The sequence below is a fragment of the Alosa pseudoharengus genome, unplaced genomic scaffold (assembly GCF_046254945.1).
Source record: "Alosa pseudoharengus isolate Yale_2024_CS ecotype anadromous, Long Island Sound unplaced genomic scaffold, YU_APseudo_1.1 YU_APseudo_1.1_scf_3, whole genome shotgun sequence".
In the NCBI taxonomy this organism is placed as follows: Eukaryota; Metazoa; Chordata; class Actinopteri; order Clupeiformes; family Clupeidae; genus Alosa; species Alosa pseudoharengus.
This window is the reverse complement of record NW_027468718.1, coordinates 21964590-21987360: the sequence shown is the minus strand read 5'-3', so window position 1 is coordinate 21987360 and position 22771 is coordinate 21964590. Positions and strand designations below refer to the sequence as shown.

General features: G+C 42.0%; 1 protein-coding gene and 1 long non-coding RNA gene across 2 annotated transcripts; one reads left to right on the top strand and one right to left on the bottom strand.

Annotated features, from left to right (window-relative positions):
* Positions 1–14642: 14642 nt before the first annotated feature.
* Positions 14643–15506, top strand: cdk5r2b (cyclin dependent kinase 5, regulatory subunit 2b (p39)). The gene has a single exon (XM_076262585.1). The coding sequence runs from the start codon at positions 14643–14645 to the stop codon at positions 15504–15506; it is 864 nt and encodes a 287-aa protein (XP_076118700.1).
* Positions 15507–19669: 4163 nt separating this feature from the next.
* LOC143099668 (uncharacterized) lies at positions 19670–22328 on the bottom strand. Its single transcript, XR_012981711.1, has 4 exons — positions 22058–22328; positions 21240–21329; positions 20470–20562; positions 19670–20364 (listed from the first exon to the last, which is right to left on the bottom strand). It is a non-coding gene; the product is annotated as an uncharacterized LOC143099668 (long non-coding RNA).
* Between the last annotated feature and the right edge of the window lie 443 nt (positions 22329–22771).

Genomic DNA, 22771 nt, shown 5'->3' with positions numbered 1-22771 from the left:
AGTGTGTTGGCACCTGTACATGCTGTGTTAGGGAGAAAGTATCGATTAGTGCAATTAATTCCTTGGCATATTTGTTTTTCAGGATTATCCACATGCAAGTTTAGATCCCCTGATATAATAAGACAGTCAAACTCTATGCAAATGACTGATAGCAGTTCGCCTAACTCTTCAAGAAAGACTTAAGCTAAATGTTTTGGAGGCCTGTAAATTGTCAGTAATAAAATCTGAGGAGAAGACTTAATGCGAGCACACAGATATTCAAATGAAGTGAAGTTACCGAATGACGACTGATTGCACTGAAAAGACGTCTTGAAAATTGTGGCTATCCCCCCACCTCTTTTATTTGCTCTGGTAGCACTAAAAAAACTGAAATTTGGGGGAGCTGATTCGATGAGAGTAGTAGCACTGTTTGCTTGATCTAACCATGTCTCAGTTAAAAGTAAGAAATCAAGGTTTGGTGTGCAAATTAAATCATTAATTAAGAATGATTTGTTTGAAAGAGATCTGATATTTAGGAGTGCTAGTTTAGCTGTATGTGTTGGAAAGACAAGAGAGTAAGGCCTGTGCAAACCCAAGAAGGGACATCTTGGTTGCGAACCTTCAATTTACCTTTCTATCAAATGACATCCTTTTTTGTCAGCCTTTGTAGCCTGCTGGCGTTCACATCGGATGCGCCATTCCAAATTGCTTCTGGCGTGGGACTGACCAATTTAAAAATAACTGTATAAGTATTGCGGTATCGTATATCTGTTACACAACACAGCTCTCGGTAAATTGTGGCCGTGACACATGTCGAGTTCCCCGAGTGGTTCTCGCGGTATTCCGCCGAGCAGCTGAAGACAGGCACGGCTTGCCCCGCTGCTGACTTGACTGTAATGTTTCCAGCCGGCGACCCGGAGCATCTGAACTCTGAGGGGAAGGCACATTTTCAGCCGTTTCCAAGGATTCCGGGCGCAGGGATCAAACAGCCTATAGACTCCAGCCACCACTGCTGGCCCCTGCTCTAGGGCAACTCCCTCTCTCTGCGGCCTCCCTCTCTCGACAAATATTAAAGACCGATACTTTCATGAGGATGTTTCTGCTCTTTATTTGTGTGCCATTTTGTGGTTGTGTAAATAAAAACTGCCACGCACTCATTCATTTGAGCGTTTAATATCTGAGAATCTAGTGAAATCCAAAAATACACAGGCAAACATGCACATGTTCGGCCTGCCATCTGCAGAAATACTTGCAATAGCTCCACAGGACTTGGACTGAACAAAAATGCTGTATGAGTGTGTGTGAATGTGCGTGCATGTGTGTGTGTGTGCGTGTGCATTTCTTGAGAAAAGAGAAACATTTGAACTGATGTGTATCAATCACACAACTGTTTCAGCTCAGTTGAAATGTTTCTATTTTTTCCCCTTCTTTCGTGCAGGATACCGTGCATGCTTGTCCACTGCTCCACACAGCAAATTCATACCGCCTCAGGCTCCTGTTCTTAAGCCCACCTCCACCATCATTTGGGCGATTTATGTGTGTGAGTGTGTAAGTATCACTGCAAGAGGATATTTGCATGCCATCTCTTTGCTGTGGTAAACACCAAAAGAAAACCATTAGAGTGACTGACGGTGAGTAACACTTGAAACAGCCCACAGACGAATACCTGTATATGTGTAAGAATGCAAACAGTTTCGTCAGTTTTCATTACGCAAATTTGAGGCTTGCCAACATACACAATCTACATTATCGTTTAGCTATGATTCACAGCTCTCACATCACATAAGTATGATTCACATACTCAGAGCCTAAGAGTAACCTATGTTGTATTTCCCCAAATCTGTTTTTCATACAGCTCTCTCTCTCTCTTCCTCTATCTATCTCTCCTTCTCTCTCACTCTCTCTCTCTCTCGCTCTGTCTCTTTCCAACTGACAGGTTAGGGATTAACAGACCCATCTTCAAAGAAAGTCCAATGTGTGAGCAGATTTACTCTGAACACAGGGGATAATTAGGCCAAGCCTCTGCTCCCCACTGCAACCAGTAAGAACAAAAGACGATTCAGTATGGCAACGAGTGGGGCCAGACAGTTTGTACTCCATGTGCCATCCTGCAGGTATTTGCTACACTGACACTTGTGTAGATTTATATGGAGAGAAGAAAAGAGAGCAAAGAAAGAAAGAAAATCCCCTGTCAGAGTGCCCAGTTGCTGAGTGGTTGTAGTCCAAATGGTCCAACTGAAACTGAAATGTGTAAAGAAACATGAAGCGGCGGGACTCCATCACTATCACAACATTCAGCCGGCCTTGCAGGACAATGCCAAAGTAGATAGAAGTGGCCTTGAAATGACGTTTTTGTACTGGTATTTAGATTTTGATACAGCGTGACAGAGTTGCCCTGGGAGACGGTGAGGTGACAGGGATTCCCCTCCAAGTCGTCCTGTCGTCAGGTGTAGTCGCCACCACCTCACCTTCTCCGAGGTTAACACGCTTGTGTAAACAGGCATCAGGGAAAGAGAAATAAAACCACTGGCCAGCGCGCGAGAAAAAGGCGAACAAAAAACACTATGGATCCATGAACCAGGAACGTCAAGCTTCCACGCTCCCCCGAAACATCTGGCAAACAGGTGTGCTACAATAACCAGCTGTGGACAGGAGAGGCTCAGCCAGGAGATGTGCCCCCTCCACAGGTCAATAGTGGAACTGCAGGCTTTCACATTAGAATGCCTATGACTTGAACCTTGTTGCACTGCAGTGTTGTGAGATGATGGCTCCAAGCCTATGTCACACGTAAGTCTCCAATATGCTTTCCAACTTAACCTGAACATTACCCTTAAACTATATGCTCTGTTAGGATCATAACCACAGCCTCTGAAAAAGACCAATATGTCTTTTGTTTCCAGTAGGCTGTTCTCAATCAGTGGTATAATTTCACTGTCCATTGAAATCTTTCAGTTTTGTTGCTCCAATAATAAACTATCAATGTCTGTATTTCATACTGTGACGTACAAACATAAGTAAGCAAATGTGACCCAAGCGGGAAGTATGACTAACTGGGATCCAGATGTCTGTATACTGAGTATATACTCCACTTAATAACAAATGTGCATTCAGGACTCAGGATTGTGTTGAGCACATGTGAGAGTTTGGAGATGTGTTGACATCTCTGCCCTTTGGAGAAGTCTTGAAACCACATTCAAATTTCAGACTTCAACAACAACTCAACACCTCCACAACTCTTGTGATGCATTCTTTCATGAGTCGCTGAAGTGATTTGTCCCATTAACATTTTCAGGGCTGTTAACATATTGAGTGGATTTAATGGGCTAAACTCACTAAATAACTGAATACAGACATTTTCAGCTCACATTGCAATGTGTGGTTGACAGGAACGTCCAGGTTGATGGCATAATGTTCAGAATTAAATGACATCAGATAGAGTTTCAGTTGAACCATTGATAGAAAACGTCTCAAGGCCAAAACACTCCAAAGATGCACCTGGTTTTATTTTGATGTGACAGGTCTTTAAATCAGATCTGTACATTACCATACCACTCTCAAATCCCTAAAGCTTTTATGTTGTTCCTGCAGAGATAAATCCATCTCTCTCTCTTTTTCCCTTTTTCTTACTCTATTAAATGTCTGTTCTCAGACAGCACCAGACATCATGTTGTCTATTAAATTCCTCCTGGGAGGATTTATATCTCTCCTTGCCATTTCCCAGCGTCGCTTCGCTTGGCTTCCACTGGCCTGAATGAGAGTTCATTAATGATTAGTCTTCTTTTATGGGCCCTCTCCTGGATACGACGGAGCTTCCCGCTGCTCCTCCTTGTAGAGCGCACAATGCCAGCTGTCACTGATGGATGGCGCCACGGCACCCAGTCTGCGCCCCTCGTGTTGCCCCCTGACAGAACGGCCACCACCGGTCCGCCCCTGGCTCGCTGATCAGATCTGGCTGTGCCACCCGCCACACACACCAGAAACGAACCCAACACCACCCGGCAGTGAGCTGTTGCGAAATGCCCGAGGCGTGACCTTCTCTTCCCGGGGGAAGATGCTAATTTGATGAGCGCTGGGAAGTGGATGTGTTTTGGCATCACCTGCAGTGTTGTCTTACATTTTATTAGCTAAGTCGCTTAAGTGAGTCTGATATCATCAGCGTTTGCTTCTCATCTGAAGCTCTCTAAATAGTTTCGGTATGGGTTACATGCTGTGGCAAGACTGAACTTACGTTACTCTACTGCTTTAGCCAGTAATACCCCCCCCCCCCACCTTCCCACTCCATACATAGCTCACTCAGCAATTACACTGAGCCAAAAGTCTTTTTCTCCTCAAAAGGACTGAGTGACTGCATCAACTTAAAAATAAAGATCTTAAAAACTGAATTCTCGCTCCTCATGAGTTTGGACGCACGAAACAGAAGGTCTACTGTTATTGTCATGGCAAAAAAATGTGCACAGTGTGTAAACCATTACGCACACCTTTTTGGTGAAATATACATCTTTAATGGTCCAAGTCTGTGACACCTCACTGACATTTAGTGTGGCAAGAACACTTAATGACTGATAAGGCAGAGCAGTCCCCGTAGGGCATAAATATCCCATCATAAATATCCCTGACTAGATGATGATGCTTTATGAATTGTATATTTTCAGTGGCAAGGTCCCAGGAGTTGAAATGGGAGGCGTGAGCTACTGTGGACTGTGCTGAATGTCATCCAGCTGCTGTCCCATCAGCGCACATCTGCTCATCGCGCTGTCCCAGATAGCTGGATAATGGCTACTGCTTAGCGTTAAGGTAATGAGCTTTAGGCACGTTGCCCCAAAGATGACCTGAGCTCATGTCAGGTTGGGAATATTTGCTTTTGACGTTTCTGTCTCGCATTATCAAGCGAGTTCCACTCCAGGGAGACATCAGCTGCCTTCTGCATAGCGCTGGAACGCACCGAAATCTGTGTCATATGACTGAGCGGGAGGAGCTCACGGACTTTGTCTTGAACTACTTGCCATCTCAAAGACACTTTTACCCATCTTAGCCCTCATGTCATCAGGTCTCATTTATATCTGTACTGTTGGATTTCATGTGGGTGTCCAGCACACGGTGCTCAGAAATGACCATGACTTTTATGTCTTCGTGCTCTATATGTTTAGAGCAAATAAAAGGACTAATCTGCTTTTAGATTATAATATGTGTGCAGTGTCTGAATATCTGTAGTGGGTGTTATTCTGTGTGATTTTGTGTGTCCTCCAAAAGAAGCATCCAGAATTCTGCTGGTCTTGCCCATTTTATCTCACTGAGGACCTAATTGGGCCTGATATTTGGACGATGCCAAGATACAAAAGGTCAGAAGTCGTGGAATGATTCTCTCTCGGTCGTGTTTTCCTTCAGCTGAATTAAGCGGGGCCTGCACTCCTGGTCCCTCTGTTCTCTCCCGTTAAGAAAACAAGACACAGCGTCTGTTGCAATACAGGAACCATTTGTTGCTCTTGTGACCCAACTGTGCTTCCCCTTGTTTTAAAAACTTGAATACACATCCAGACGCACACTGACTGTGTGTATTCTCTCTCTCTCTCTCTTATGCTTACTCCTACAGCACACGCACAGATGACATCCATACACACACACACACACGCAGGCATACACACACACGTACAGTACTCTCTCCCTTTTTACACACACACACACACACACACACGTACAGTACTCTCTCCCTTTGTCTCTCTCTCTCTCACACACACACACACACACAGAGACACACACACACAATACTTTTGTTATTCTCTCTCTTTCTCTCTCACTCTCTCACTCACTCTCTCTCAGATTCTACCTTCATTGCTTCCCATGTAAGAGGGTCCACTCTGGCTTTCAGCTGGACAGATGCAGCTGGATGGAACTCCTCTCAGTCATACTCCCATCCCAATCTTCTTTCTTTTTCTTTCTCAAAGAAAACATCAGACTCTCTTCTGCAGCTGAACCTCAATGTATTGTGACTTCAGACAGATTCATTGTTTATTGAAGAAAAGAAAAAAAAAAGATATTCATTGGCTGTAACAAAGGAACGTACTCACTGCACTTTCACCGACATGCCGTTTCACTTGGGTCTGGATATACAGCCTCGTGGCATCTCAGTGCTCGGCCCAGTGAACCAGGCAAAGTAGAGTCAAAGTGGTTTACCGTCTCCTTGTATCTTGGAATTATAACAATACGTTTTGTGAGTGAAATGTGATTGAAGTGTGATTGCAAGTGGTGATAGCAATCAAGTCTTCCATCGCACCAGACAGATGTCTAGTATTTGTTTTATTGTGTTTGAAGTTTGATGAACATCCAAACATGTCACACACACACACACAATGTATTAGAGGGAAAGTAATCACAGGCAAGGCCTCTCTTTGGCTCTGCAAAAGAGCCATGTACTTAGTATATCTCTTTCTATTTATTTTCCTCTCTATCACTCTCAAAAACACACACACACACACACACACACAGCCACTGGATTTCCCTCAAACCCAGGTGTGGATGCTGTGAGTGCCTTCACACATTATCCCCCGTTAAGCGCCAGCTCTTTATTGATCCGTGGAACCCCCTCTCTCTATGCCCAGCTGGAGCGCGAGCTTTGGCTTTTTTCCAAACGAATATATTTGGAAATGTGCTGTCACTGTTTATGGGAATGTGTAGTGTGTGTGTGTGTGTGTGCATGTGTGTGAGCCGAGTGTTTGAACCGATACCGTGGAAACAAGCGATGTTTAGAGCTGATAGTCTCTCCCCTTTAATTGTGGGAAATAGGTTTCAGATGTTCCTCTCTGGCTGATCACTTTCGGCCCGATCTCCCTCGTCATGTCTTATAAAACCACTTCAAGGAGCGCCTGATGGCGGATGATAACAGCCCAGGGAGCAAGCCGAGGCCTCAGCTGCCCGGCCTAAATGCTCCTCTGGGTATCTCTTAAGTAACAACAGCGACGGACGCAGTAGCACTATGGTCTGTACGCACATTTTTTAACAGGGGTTTAAAACAATGAGTGTCAATTTAAAACAGATTGTGAGCCATGTGGCTATCATAGTGAAATGTTTGACTTGCGGTTGTGTTGTAGTTTTGCTCAGTGGGAATATTTGCTCATGGGAGATCTTTAGTCGACCATATCAACAAAAGCTTGGAGCATAGGAGAAAACACAGTCTGTAGGACATATGCATATTGGTATCCTGAGTTGAATTCATATTGATAATAAATTGAATAGGTCTTGGACACTGTTAGGATGTATATAATATGTTAGTGGCAAACAGATGGCTTTGTTTGTGTATTTGGTATCCTGTGTTGCCCTCTGTTGGAGGACAGTCATTAGGAAGCAGAGTTGTGATGCCACTCTGTGGTGGTGAATCATAGCCGAGGTCGACTGGTGGCCTACAAAACTAAACACTCCTCTCAGATGATAAACATAATGAAGAATGTAAATTGCGGATCTCTATTTACAGTTCACCAAACGCCACAGAGCAGTGAGCAATGTCAAATGCATGGGATTACTACAGGTAATCATTTGATGGTGGTGCGTTCACTGTAGTTTTCATGTAGTGGGACAAATATTTATTTGACGCAGAAATTAAATTCAAATATTTACACAATTTTTCCCCTGCTCTGTTCAAAACGTTGAGTGCTATAGTAGAATGTCTTCTCTGTGTTTGAACACAGAGAGGTCCAAGTCAGATTTGTCTACATCCCTCCCATAAATCCAGGTCAAAGAAACGATGCGTGATCCATTTAAACGATCTGTAATGATTTTCCACTGTTTATCTCTGCATTAAAGTTTGGCAGCAGGTTGAATCTGGAACACAACACTGTGTGCAATGCTCTTTCCCAGCAAAGTAAAAAAAGCCCCCCCTCCACCACACAACCCCCCCCCACACACACACACACACACACCCCACGCCTTATTACTTCCAGAGGGAGTGAGCTTCTTCTTTGTGGCTTTTTGTCTTTAATTTGACAACTCGTAGTGTTGCGCTATAGTGGGACCGGCATGACATCATCCCAGCATGGAGCGGGGCGCCATTAGCCTGGTTCAACATGTGCTGTTGATTTTGGACCAGGTGTCTGGAGTGGAACAGGGCCCGTGGAACAAGAGCTCCCTCTCGGGCAGCAGGGGTGGCAGCGGGAGAGGAGGTGGGAGGTCTGCCGCTGGGATCCCACAACCACCTGTCGATAGGAATGCATCCACTCCGAGATAGGCTGGAACGCCAGAGAGTCCAAGTGTGCCTGTAATCTCTGAGGTTCTCAGTGCCTCTATTCAGCTTCAAGGTCTTTTAACACTCTGGTATGAGTGTGATTTTTTGTTTGTCTATAAACTGACCTTTATCTTCTTCTTGCCTTATAGCAAGTTTTTTCTGAAGGGAATATTAGTCTTGCTCCAATATTTCTGCAAAATCCCAATTCACAAACTTTTTTTTTTTTGGAAATACAGTCCAAGCTGTTGGTAATTTTGGCTCAAACCGGTTTCTGCAAGAGATGTCCCGAATCTGCTCCCTGTTAGCTAAAACATGTTTCAACTTCAAAAGTAGTTCGAAAAAATAGTCCTGGTGTGAAGGAATCTGCCCACTGTGAGTCAGTGCATGGGGTCACTCTCGGCCTGTCACTCACTGCTGTCATAAAAGGCCATGGGAATCCAAGTAATTAAGATATAAACATATTTATCTATTTGCCCTGAAATGAAGCGTTGAACATTTCTCTAGCCGCTTAGACGTCCGAGTGCGTTTCCCAGCCCTATGAGGAAGAAGAGCGGTTTATTTTGGGAGACTGGGAGGAGAGCCGCCCCATCAAAGGCCAGAACGATGGCAACAGGAGTTGTGTGCAGCTCAGGCCTATTTATCAGCAGGCCTTTGCCTTTCATGAACCGCGTTCCTTAAACATAATCAGAGATCTGTCTGTTTATCCTGGCAGCCAGCAAGGCCTTAAGCACAGCCCTGTCTCCAAGCACAGAGCCAGCAGTGTCTACTGATACTGACTAGTCAACACTCATAGATGAAGCCTCCAGCTCCCAGTTGGAGTAGACCAGGGTGCCCCCTGCTGGACAGAGAGACAGCTGCTGTGATTTGTTAAAGTTTTTTAAGTGGAAGATTGGCGGTGTGCGAAATGCTTTACTCAATACACCAATTTAGTTTCTTTTGTATCTTAACCGTTATACACTGCAGGAACTGAAGGAACTGATTACCAGATAAAAGGCCTGATGGAGATGACACATTCCAGATCATTTTCATGAACAGAAGACACTTGAGTGAACATCAAATAGGCCTATTCTGTAAGCCTTTGGTCATGCAAATAATCAGTAAGGGTATATTTCCCCATTGTTTTCTCTGTTCAGATAAATAATGCTATTGATAAATGACCTCATTCAGTTTATGTGCATGCAATAGTATTACTATCTTACTATAATTATCTCATACAAGGGGATCTTTAGGTCTTCCGGTGTATTACAGTACATTACATAGCATGCATGAATCCACACACTATTGTTACAGGTCATTACTATATTAGGTTTGTGTAATCAGATGCAACCAAGTATTTAAAACAGCTGTTCTTTGGAAAATACAGGGCTATGAGACTTACAAACATATAGGTCAGTCTAGACAGCATCCTCCAGTTATCCCTGAAATGTTGGCCGATGTTTACTGGAGTGTTAATCAGAGAATGAAGAGGTTAACTAAACTCAGCTGACACTCTGTGGAAAGAACCAAAGGGAAAATATGAAGATCATCCTGTTTGGATTCTCTGAATGTTTCCCTGGCTGTGTTATGTCTTGGTTTGTTTCATGGCTGGAGTTATCTGTGTGACAGAAACTTGTACAGGTGGATCTCTTTCTGCTACACCTGCAACAAGTCACCAGAGAAGAAAATTTCATAGAAACACTTCATTTATAAAATACCAAAATACAACAGCTAGGTTATTTACCATATGAAAGATTTAATGATGAACTTATAGAAAAGTCTAAGCCCTCCACATTGTTGATAGGCCCTGCTCAATAAAGTTAAAAAAAGTGCTGTTGGCTTTGAAGTGTAGTCTACAGCATAGCATACAGACGTGGCAGAGGTCCACCAATCAAAGAGTAAGGAAGTTCAAAATCGTCCGTCAGTGGAAAGCGTGGAGGTGTTTCAAGGTCCTCGAGTGTTCTTTCCCAGTCGCCCCTCTTTGGGTGTTCTACAAAGCAGCGACGGATGATGCCCGATGTCAGGCAGCCTCCGATAAACACCGGCCAGCCTGTTTTTTAAACTGATATCCGTATGTAGCCTACTCTTGCTAAATATAGCAACAGATTTCTTTGTTGTCTGCTTTACAAGGATATGCCGCCGCATTACCGAACGAATAGCTTTCAAATGGCAGTGGCTTTGATCAGGCGGCAGGTGCGCTAGCATTCACAGAATGAAGAGAGCCAGACCTCATTTCGCCAGCCGCCGCTTGCTCATCACATCAGGGGTCGGCGACAGACCGGATGTTTGTTTGATCTCCGATTCAGCGGCGCATGTGCGAGTGCACCGAGTTGACTCCCTCAGAAGGTCGTGGGTGGACCCCTGACCCTGATTTCAACACCCCCCATCCCTCACACACACACACACCAACATTTTTCTTCCTCCTCCCAAACGGAATGAGTAAAAAAAGACAATCCAAAAAGACCCCAAGACTCTGATTCTCAGTTTCATATGTTCTCAAAAGTCCTCCCTCCACTCAACAAGGTCTTGTTTTTTCCCCCTCTAAGACTAAAGAAAACCGCTGAATGCTATGCCTGTGATGTGCTTCTAATGCCATACTGATGGTGTGTTGTGTGTCTTATCTTGACCTGTGTTGCACAGCTGTGGATGGGCTCCTCTGTGGGGCTGTGATCCCTCCAGCTGCCCACCTGCTCTTGGCTGTGCACTAAGCCCCCGCTGAAGGGCCTGATGGACAAGTCCTCGATAAGAGGAGCAACATGATCCCTTTGTTTGCTTTTGATGTGCCCCACAACAAAGGGGAGGGGAGATTCTTTTGCACAGTACTGTCCTAAGGCTCTACAAGGCCTTGACAGTGGAGAAGTGATGGCAGGAGTCAGTCTTCTGAATGTGGCTGTGTGACTGACACGTTTCAATTACTGTTTTGTGAAATGTATTGCATAATGTGAAACACATGGCATTTATTAACCTTACACAGTCATAAGTGATTATGTTGTCCACCTGCAGTGTTAGCCTGGCTAGCGCCACCAGTGTGTGCAGGCAAATGAAATATTTATCTGTATAGGCTATTTCTGAAATTGTGTAATATTGGGCCTACAACACAACTCTCCCCCATAACTGCACCATGCTATTTATTACACTTTATAAACATTGCTGCCGAATGCAGACAAATTGGATAAATGGCTGTCTTTATTGTTGAGAGCCTTTTCCTCTGTGAACAGCTGGTGAGGCATAATCGCCATTTGTTCTGATCTTGTACTGTTGGCAGTGGCAGACTGGTTGAAAGGAGGATTCTGTCATGACGGAGAATATTACCCAGATAGATGCCTTGGGGTGTAGGATTTCACTGCCTCTTGCCTGAGGATATTAAATATTAGCCTGTGGTGGTGAAGGCTGTTGCTGACAGGACCAGTCAACAGCCCACCTAACAGCAGGATTATTCACTTGTTAGAGACACCCATCTGCAAAGGGCATACTGCCCTCTGCTGGTCGTCCTCAAATCTATACTCCAACTCATTTTCTGAGACCCCTTTTCAGCAATGCCACTTGTTGTAGAGTAGATGTACTCTGAAACATTGGTTATTTAGTCGGGAAGAAATGTTCTTGAAAAGTATTTTTTATTTAGTTTTTCATATCCAGTGGAATTATGCATGCTTCACAACGCACATCAGGTAAGTAACATTTTTAACTTGTTACACAGTGAAAGTGTTAATGAAGATACCTCTAATTCCATGTCTACCATGCTGCCTCAGTTGAATCAGTTAATAGAGGAGTGTGTCCATTGCCCTGTAAAGTTGGTAGTAAGCAGATTAAATGATTACATTATCACTGAGCTTGTTATGTCTGAAAGTCTGCTTTTCTGGTGATATTAGACTTTTCTCAATGGCGTGAACTTACATTTCCTCTCATCCTATTGCCAGCAGATATGGACCATGCATGCACGCGCAGCTGATGTTATGTCACAGTGCCGAGAACTCCCTTTTCCTGCCATCTTATGTGTGAGTCACTCTCTTGGCCTGAACTCCATGCCACCCACCCAGTCAAATGAGGGGTATATCAGGGCAAGTCTGGAGAGGGCCACCATCTCTCTCTAATTACCAACTCTAAAAAGCAGCATCAGGCTTGGCTGACTCAGAACAGGCTTATGGCGTCTTCTGTCATAAATCAGCGGGCATTAGTGTGAAAGTCTGTGCTCAGTGAGATATGAGAGGAGTGTGTGCCTTACCGCCCATATTAAAATGGTTTCACAGAGCTGGATAGGGCATTATGAGAAAGTTATATTCTTACGCTTCATCACCATGCGTCCCTAAGGACATTAATCTGAGCTCTAAGCTTTTCAAATAATCTCCCAGTTTGGGTCTCAGCTCCCTGTATGAACAGTCTCTGCTGCACAAAAGGCACATCACTGTCAGAGGCAGCAACCATAGGAAAGAGTCACAGTCGTCAATCGTCATTGTGAAGTGTGATGTTCACATGTCTGTTTTGTGTGCTTTATTCACATACTATTACAGATGTTTGTTTGCAGGGCACATTTGCTGGACATTTCTGATGTAAGGCTCACACATATATAACCATTGAATACATCCTGTGACTGCTTCTATGCACATCTTGTCCAATCAATTTGATTCAGTCAATCTAGGGGAAAACTACTGCCATTCTTTACCCAAACAAGAACTATACTAGACAGAATGCTATCAGTAATCTTACCATCATAGATTTGCATTTTTGATGCAAACAGGCAAAGCATTCATGCCATAGATTAGAGGTCTAAATAACATGATTAAGGATTTAAAAGTATCCAATACAGTTTATTTTTTAATGCTATGAAGTCCCCCTACAGTTACGGAACATTTGCATTTTACACCACTGTTGTATATACCACTCATGGCTTGCATCCTTCCCCCCCAGTGCATGTGGATATGTGGATTTGTTTACAAAGATAATATTGCACAATTCCATACAAATTGTAGACTATTGCACTAAAGCAGTTTGTGATTCTCCAGGTTGGGGAAGAGCGAAGTGTTCATCGTAGATGGGGAGGGTACAACTTGGGAGATGTGCCAGATGTGCCAAGTTAGTTTACCATTAACATGACTTCAAAGCAGTTATATTAATGTCAAAACCTTGCATATGTCTTTAAGGCAATATTTATATATCAAATTGATCAGATTCTCTATATGAGTGTATGTGAAAAGTTCAGATACAAAACCCTCTAAATCCGTCTGACCATTTTTCTTTTAAATGAACATTTTCTATCAGGCTCCTATAGGTTTTTGCCTAGAAATCGATATTTCAGACCAGGAAAAGAGTGGTATTTAGTGGGTTTTGTGTGTGGAGAGCATTCACTCATCATCGTTATCTCATTTTTGATGGAGGTGGCATTTAGAGGGTTTTGCATCTGATCTCTTCATTGTGAAGAATAAACGTGTCTCCACTGGAAAGAGGTAGTCCATACAGTTAGCATAGGGCTCGTTTCCTAACCGTACCTCTATTCCACCATTTAAAATAAAACATCTTTAAATCTGTTAAAATTCAATTTATTTCAGTTCCTACCATTGAGCCCTTTCTTAAACAAAGGTGTTTGAAACCCTGAAAGACAATGCAAACGTTTTGTTTGTGAGGAGTTCTCCCTGACACTATTTTTAGAGGTTTTCCACAGACAGTCCTAAGTGACTTGATGTGACCTGTTCATGGATGCTTAGGGACTTGTGCTCCTCACAAAGCTAATGAAGGGACACTTTAAGCACCAGTCATGTAACAGACTCTCCCTCCCTGCTTGCCTAATTAGCTGGCAGTCTTAGAATGTGTTGGCCACAGGCCTCAGATAACCCGTGAACCTTTTGTCATTGATGCATTGTTTTTTTTATTATTATTATTATTCTTGTTCAGAATAGAAAGTGTGAGTTTCAAAAATTACCATTACCAAAATAATGATGATAAACTATATGCATTCATGGCGCCCATGCTTTGTGACAAACATGTAGGTATTTTGGTGATTCAGTCATTTTTTATAGAGATTCGCCACAGGCTATAGAGAGGTTCATGTTTTTTTATGGAGATTCAGATAGAAAGCAATAACATTCAAAGAGTCAAAAAAGGTAAACCAAGGCTCCTCATTTAAAATGGGCTCTCTAATTGGTTCCATTCCCCAGTCAATCTGATGAGACATCGTGAGGTTGGTTGGCTCATTAGACAGAATCCACTAATCCCGGTTTACAGAAATAGATTACACTTGTGTCTGCTGTACCGCGAGTTGCTGCTCTTCAGAGCAGTTCTGCGACCATAGCTGAAGATTGCAATCGGTGTCAAGGAGCCTCTTGAGCGGGGATATACTTGCAACCCCCTGCATCGCTTCAAGAACTGCCTGCTACAATAGAAATGAGACGTGCGAGGTAACACCATTGCTGACCAGCGTGACATTACTTCTGGGAAATTACATCTCCGGATCCCACCAAGTGACATCCATCCAGCTGCAGTAATGGGTACCATTCTCTCAATATCTCCGTCATCTCGGAAGACAACTATCGTGGTCAATGGACCCGAGCCTACCGAGAAAAGCCTTAAGAAACATTCTGTACTGGAATCAGCCTTGTCGTTTAAAAGATTTGTTACCTCGTCGTCGAAGAATACCAAAAAAGTTAACCCGGATTGCCAGCTACAAGCCAATGAAAATCAGGTGGAGCAATTGAATAACGAAAATCTGAAGAAAAGAGAGCACTTGAGTCCAGAACCAGTACCAGCACAGAACCCTCCACCAACTCAATCACTGACACCCTCTCACAGTGGCAAAAGGATCATTGCTGTGCAAAAACAATCCAGCAAGCTATCCCTCGTCTCTCCCAGGAAGGTGATTGTCCAAGCATCGACTGGCGAGCTTCTGCTTTGCCTCGGAGAATTTTTTTGCAGAAGATGCTATAAACTCAAAACACTCAGTGCGAACGACGTTGTCATTTGGTTCCGAAATGTAGACCGAACCCTTCTGTTACAAGGCTGGCAGGATCAGGGTTTCATCACACCAGCTAGCCTGGTGTTTGTCTACTTGATCTGTCGAGAAACGGTCACTGAAGATGTTGACACCCGAGGCGAACTTCACGGCATCTTTCTTACCTGCCTGTACCTGGCTTACTCATACATGGGCAACGAAATCTCTTACCCTCTCAGCCCCTTCATTGTGGAGGGTAACAAGGATACTTTCTGGGATCTGTCACTAAGTGTCATTGATAACATGAGTGATCAAATGATGCAAATCAACATTGATCCACATTTTTTCACTGAGGTGTTTCAGGAACTCAAAGGCGAGAGTGTGACAAAAGATGCAAAGGGAAGTGACCTAGATCGTTGAGTGTCCTATCATTTGAATGCTTTGCTGATAGTATGGAGATTATGTGCTATAGGCTACGATATCTGTTTGTCTCATTCGGGTGGCATATTTGGCAGGGACCTTTGATCTTTATTTTATTAACAGTGTTAATAGGGATATATGAAGCCTGTATCTAGAAACCAGTGTTCTGTCACCGGTTGGACTAGCCTACAGTATTTGCATGCCGAAAAGATTGTGTTTATGAACTTGCTCATCAGATGTAGCTCTGTGGTGCAATACTGTGAAGAATACTGCTCTGAAATGTAGTGTTTCCAATTATGTTACTGTTTTTCCTTGTTCATAAGAACACAAATATTTCAAGGCAGTGCTGCTGTACAGATGACATGGGGAACTATCCAAGGTGCTGGCCCTGGCCTGGCCAGAATGCACGTCCATTTTGTTTAACTTCAAAAATACATTTTTGAAGACAAGATGTCCAATGTGCCAATAGAGGTTGTTTTAAACAACTCTTGATATGTTGTATATTTGTTGCTGATTTGAATGTTTTGTGGTTTTATTTTACTCTCTATTGGTAAAGATTAGCTAATTTTCCTATGAAATCAGTTCAGCTGATTTGTCAATATGCCTATTTTTGTAGGCCTGTTTACTAGAACAGATAGACCGTGATCTATTTCAGAACAGTAACATCTGTCATCTTTTTCTGTAAACTGCACATGTATTCAACAGGCATGAATATGAGCTATTAAGCTGGAACTTATAAACTGCCCTTTTAAACTTGGAATCAACATTTCCCCTCCGAGGACATGCAGCTCCTATGTTAGACTGTATCTCAATGACATACGGGTTTTGATGTTGTTCTTTTTAATCCACTTGAATAAAATGTTATTTTACAGGAGATCTCACAGCCTTCTCTGAAGGCAAACAAGGTTTATGGTTACAAAAATAGCCTACCTCGTTGCTTTCACAGTCCACTGACATTTTGTGCACTGTCTGCATATGTGAACTGTATACAGAGTTTGAAGACCTGACAACTGCTGAACACATGAACAATAAAGAAACTTATACAAATACTGTACATTTTTGTATCTTGTATTTTTATGAGGCTTGACCGCCTCGCCTAGTTACTAGCCTTGGTGCTGAATTGTGATGCAACCATTATTTTCCCCAAAGCACACCATAATACCTACCTACTAATGACAAGTGATTACCTACTAATTACTAATGACAAATGATTACCTACTAATGACTAATGACATTTACTTTTTGTGAACCTGTTATAACAGTAAACTATTAACATAATTTAAAGATTCTGATTATAAATTATATTTGATGCAGTCTCTGCACCTTAGTGTATGTCATCTAACCACTTATATCACTTACACAGCATCTGCTATTGAGAATCTTGTCATGTCATGGTTTCAAGAGAAAGAATGAATGAATCCCCAAGATTTTGTGAATAAAACAGGCAGCATGAATGATCTTTGAGTTTATTGGACAGAATTTGCTGCAGTCTCTGCCTCTTCTCTGGCTCAGAGGGATGTGTGATCCAAGATCGCCTGCATATTCTGCTTCCGTCTCTATAGTAACCACAGGATCGCTGAGCCCAAGTTACTGCAGGCATGAGGCATTATTGCAGTATCTGTGTAAACAGTTGGGTAGGCCCTATATTCATTCATCTGGACATGCAACAAATGCTTCATTTGAGTTCGTAACTGCTGCTACACTAGCAACATTAGACCTTCAACAAAGTGAAGGCAAGACAAAATGAGAGGATTCCAGTGGAGAGTAGGCCTATGATCAGGGACAAGAGGATTGCAGTGAATAGTAGGCCCAGTATGATCAGGGATGAGAGGATTGCAGTGCAGAGTAGCCTAGGCCTACTGTAATATGATCAGGGATGACCAACAGATCAACTGATAATTCTGTAGACATTACGGCCATTGTGCTATAGAACATTACCTGTTCCCGTATCAATCTGGTATCTGAAATCAGTATGATTACTTTAGTGCATGAAAATAATGCAACACCATACTGAAGCTAATGGACAAATGGACCATAATATCTGATCGAATCAACTCTGAATGACCTGAAAAGGCAGGCTCAATTTCAATATAGTGTGTGGGTGCCTTCACTGGCACAGCCTGTTAAATTAGTGTGTACATCAGGCAAAGAGATTAAGGAGGAGATGGGATGATTATGCCATTCTTTATAATTTTCATTCATTTCACATGTCACCTTCCTACGTTGTTGTGGTGGTTGTTTCTCTCTTACTGTATCTCTCAGTCTAATATAGCTGTTAATCTGTCAACAAGATTACTCCAGTATTTGCAGCCGGCTGAACCTTCAGCTATATGTGGGAAGTCTAATCTCACTTTATCCCATCCTTGCATGAATGGGCTGCTTCAGGTAAGAGTCAATGTTCAGTGATGCTGGCCTGGCCTGAGTAATGAATAGGGACATCACCAGGAGTTTCTCCTCTATGGGTCAGATCCATGTTTACTAGTGTCAGTAGGTTACCACAGAGGGAATTATACCAACTATTCTTATTTTCATCTAACAATATCAACTAAAATGGCCTGTATAGCACTTTCTATGGATGATACTAAAACTGAAACTACCACTTTTATCTAAACATATAAACTACAAACACATACAGTATAGTCTATGACCATTCTTCTTTTTAACTAAAAATAGACACATAAAGCCCTATACAGGAGTCACTATCTGATAAGCTTTTGGCAATCAAAGTATGATCTCTGCAGTCCAACCTGAATTAAATGCTTTCCTTGAATCTGTGCGTCATCTAACTGTAAAAGGTATCATTGCATTATGTGCCATGGGGCTGCTTATATAAGCCTTGATGACAGTCCAGAGGGAGCTCAGTCCTCAAGCTACCTGCCTCCCATTCATTATTTCAATCAGTGCATAGGTTGTTATAGGTCTGTGCATTGTTCCAATAGCATCTAGGGCTGTGTGGGGATGTTATAAATAGCACAAAGAAACGCCCCTCCTTATGCCTCATGAGGGTATGTAACAAAAATAGCCGTGTTTTTTTTTCCACATGTTCTGTCTGCTTGCATTGTGCACCTGAATGTGAAATACTTGAAATCTGACGACTGCATAACAAATAAAAATCCAAATCACACACGTTTCTACTGCAGGACACCATAACTGGGTCAATAACATTTCCCTCATCCCTCGTCTCTGTGGCATTGTGCTGCAGAGGGATATATTTAGAGACTGGGTGGTAGGTGTGCTTTGCTGTGACTGAACTCTTTGAGAGGCTTGGTTGCAGTGCTTCCCACTGATAGCGAGTGAGTCAGAGAATGGCTCCGACACTTTAGAAGCCTGGGCTTTAGTGATCTCCAGGGAACACTGAAGCTGCACTGCACAGCCAACACAGCCTACTTATAGAAAGTACCTGCTCCACATTTATCTTCAGTTGGCTTTCACTGAAGTCGCCCTCATTTGTTCAAGTCTGGCACATATTCTGCCCCTTTTTTTTTTTACATTTTTACTCAAAATAAAAAAAACTGTTATGCCATTGTTTTGTTTTTAAATGAACTGGGCAACAAAAATGCCTATATGTACTTTTCATTACAGATGACGCTGAACAATTCACTGAAACACTGATTAGTCATGAGGGCCCTATCAGAAAGTAAATGTAACCTGGTTTTGTTTTGTATGTCCTTGGCTGAAAATCATGTTTTTGTCTGGTCAGCCTACCTCATCCTGGAAACCCCACATCCCCACACTACTGTGTTATGTAAGGAGGGAGATGACTGATCCTACTTAGCACAGCTAATGTGAAGATTAACTCTCCGACACTCTCTCCAATTCAGTATTCTCTGCCGGGAGCCTCTTAAAAGCCCGATTTAACCTGCACTGTAAAAAAAAATATGCCTCTCCAACATAAAAAATTCTAGTGACCCGTTGCACCTAAAATTTTTAGTTAGCCCAACTTAAGTTGCGGAAACCAACTTTTTTTTGTTGTGCTGACTATCCCTGCATGTAGACTGAACTTAAAATAGAATGTTGTGTCAATTAAATATTCTCTGTTGACTAACCATAGCTTGTTGGGCCAACAAGCAGACTCAACTTGAAATAAAATGTTGTATTAATTAAATATTTCATGTTGGCCAAAATGTCTATTTTTCATTATTTCAAATAAATGACACACTATGTTCTGATAAAGTACATTTTATTTATTTATTTAAATCCATATGAACTCGCCTGTAAGGCTCAAGTGCAATATTACACAAGTATTTAACCAGTGTCCTAGAAACAAGATCTGAGAGTTCAAGAAAGCATGGCATGTCACTCAATAGTTGTATTGGAAAAACAAATATCTGCTTTACAAAATGAAACAAAAGTAAAACATGACAGCTTTGCCTGTGAACATCTGATGTAAAATTGGTTCAAAATGATTTGTGACATGTTCCAGAACAGTTACAAAAATCCAACAAAAAAAGTCACTGCCATTTAACAGAAACATTTGCATGAAACCTTTGATACCTCAAAATACCTCAATGACTGGCAATTAACATGTACTGTAATGACCATTACACCTGTAATAACTCTTTCTTCAAGGACTGTATCCTTGCTGTGCTTTTTCCCAGGTTTAAGAGAATCGTCTGGACTGCCTCGAATGTGTACCTTAAGTCCTTAGGGTACTCCATATTTAGAGCATAAAGCAGACCAAAGAGCATCATGAGGGTTTGTGAAGTCTCCTAGATTGTCCATGACAACTTCCTCCTCCAGTACTACAGCCACATTGACCACTGTGGGATATGGTCCTGAGTTGGTAGAACTGTCAGTTACTTCCAGGATCCCCATGTTCATGGCTTTTGTGTGTGGCCCCAGTGCCTCAGTCAGTATCCTGTGAAAGACAATAAATGACACTTAGTGTCAGACTGAAAGCATGTCTTAAGCAATCATTACTGCATCTCGAACAGTAATACCATAACGTTTTCAAATGAATTACCTTAATAGTCTTTGAAATTGCAGATGCTTCTCTTAAGTACAGGGGAAGACCATGAAGAACAGCAGACCGTCTATAAGTAGTTAGATCTGTGGTCTGCAAAAAATTAATTATTATTAATTATTAAGTCACCTAATTCACAGAGGTTACAATGCAACAGTTTAGGATCACTTACTCCTTTCACCTTTGGGCTTCATTACAACCAACTTCATGAAATAGCTACCTGAAATGCATTAAGATTACAATCTGCGACGGATAATCAGCTAACAAGTGATAAGTACGCAGATCCCTTAAAACTGTTGGAATAACATTCCCAGAGTTAAGTTAGATACTGAAAGTGGTTTTCTAACAGTCCTAAAATAGTTCTCAAACATGCTGTGCACTTGTTGGCTGTTTTTTGTTCAGTCATATTGACCAAAAGCATGTCAGGTGACTTTCATGAGGCTGGTCAAGATGAACCAATGGTGAAATTAGTCAATTTTGCACAGTAGTGTATGTAGGTGCTGGTCAAATGGAGCTATATGATAGGAGAAAAACAGCTTAATACTACACCAGAATCTCTCTGTGTAATGCATACATGATGTTGATCACAAGGTCTTGATCAGGGAAGTTGACTGCTTTGAGAATTCACATAATTCACACCGAAAACTGGCATGGTCGGTGCATGCGCCTGTCTATTTTAGGATGTGCTCTCCATAAATGGGTTTTTAAGGCCCCTGTTTTTGTAAAAATACAAACACAGTCTGGATGAATGCAGGGGAAAAAAACGTTACCTGCTTGCCAATGATGAAGCCTGTAGTGCTTACAGCAGGATGTCTTACAATAGCTGCACTGCATTTAGTTTTAAGCCTGAAACAAAATACCTGAAATACAAACAAGACAAATGCATCAATAACTCATAATTCTATAAACAGGACAACCATGCTAAACTATGCTTAAGTATTTTAGGGTATTCTTAAACATGGCGCGTTAGCAATCATGCCTCTCCTAGGTTACGTATAGCTGGGTACCAGGCTAAAAGGGCGTTTGGTGAGGCAAATTGATTAGAGCTACGTCCAAATATGTTAAACAGCTTACAACTCTGGTAGCAGCTATTCGTTTTCGTGTTAGCACAACTGGTTATTTTTTTAATCAGACTGAAATGTTATTTCACCCTTGCATAAGGATGCTTTGTGCAGAGTACTAGCTGCTAACATGAGGGCACACGTGCTTTGAATGCCAGCTAACCGTTAGTACTAGCCGACACTCTGTGATCGCAAAAGTTGCCAAGACTAGCTGGCTGCAGCAAAGTCAATAATCATACATATCATAAGCCAGAATGCAAATGGAATTTGGAAAAACTACTAAACGGTAACATGCCATGCAATATAGCGATACTTAACTGTTAGGGTCAACGTTAAAACCACATGCCAGTTGGAAAGGAATGCTAACTTTTATGAGTTAAAAATGTGATTTGCCAGCACTGCTAATCGCTGTAGTAACTGACAATATAGCTATTTCAAACTTTGTTGATAGACAATAGATATTATTAACCTTAATTTTATGATTACCTCACAGCACAAAGATAGAGAGCTAACTTTGAAGCACTCACCACAAACAACGTCGTGACGGTCGTGACTCTTGGTGGGAAATTCCAGAGTAGTAGAACTCATTTGCTCATGCTCGGATGATTCCCTCTTGCTCGGCCAACATAATATTTTTTGTGCAACGTTAAAAGTTCCGTGAACACAATTATACATTTTATCTTGATGAACATTTTGTAGTACAGTAATGAAAATCATGCAATCATTGACCAAACATATTTTTCTTTGTTTACACAACCATTATGTTGAGCCAACATGTATTTCCTCATTTGTACAACTTTTTGCATCGATCATTTTTTACAGTGTGGTTCATTAGCGACGTATACCTTTACTTTACAGTATTGCATGTTCCAAGCCTTACATGCGTTCTGTGCATGTTGGCACAGGATACATTTTTTTATATTTTTATATATAGATATTCACTGCTACAGTTATAGTGTTCCTTGATTGAAAATGTTGGTATATGTGGTTTAAATAGCATTAGTACCCACTTGCCAGTGCAAAAGGACTTGTCTGATTTTAATGAACATTTCTTGCAACTGTTTCAGGGAATAGAACCCTTTTTGGAAACCCTGAGCTTCTATAGTGGCTAGTTTGCCTCTCTTGGCATAGTCCATTGGTGAGGCAGGCAGAAGTCTGGACTTGAAATGCATTCAATGTGACAGAACAGGCATTGGTGTTGCCATCAATAGAGCCAGTTCCCTGAAGGTTCTATTGATATG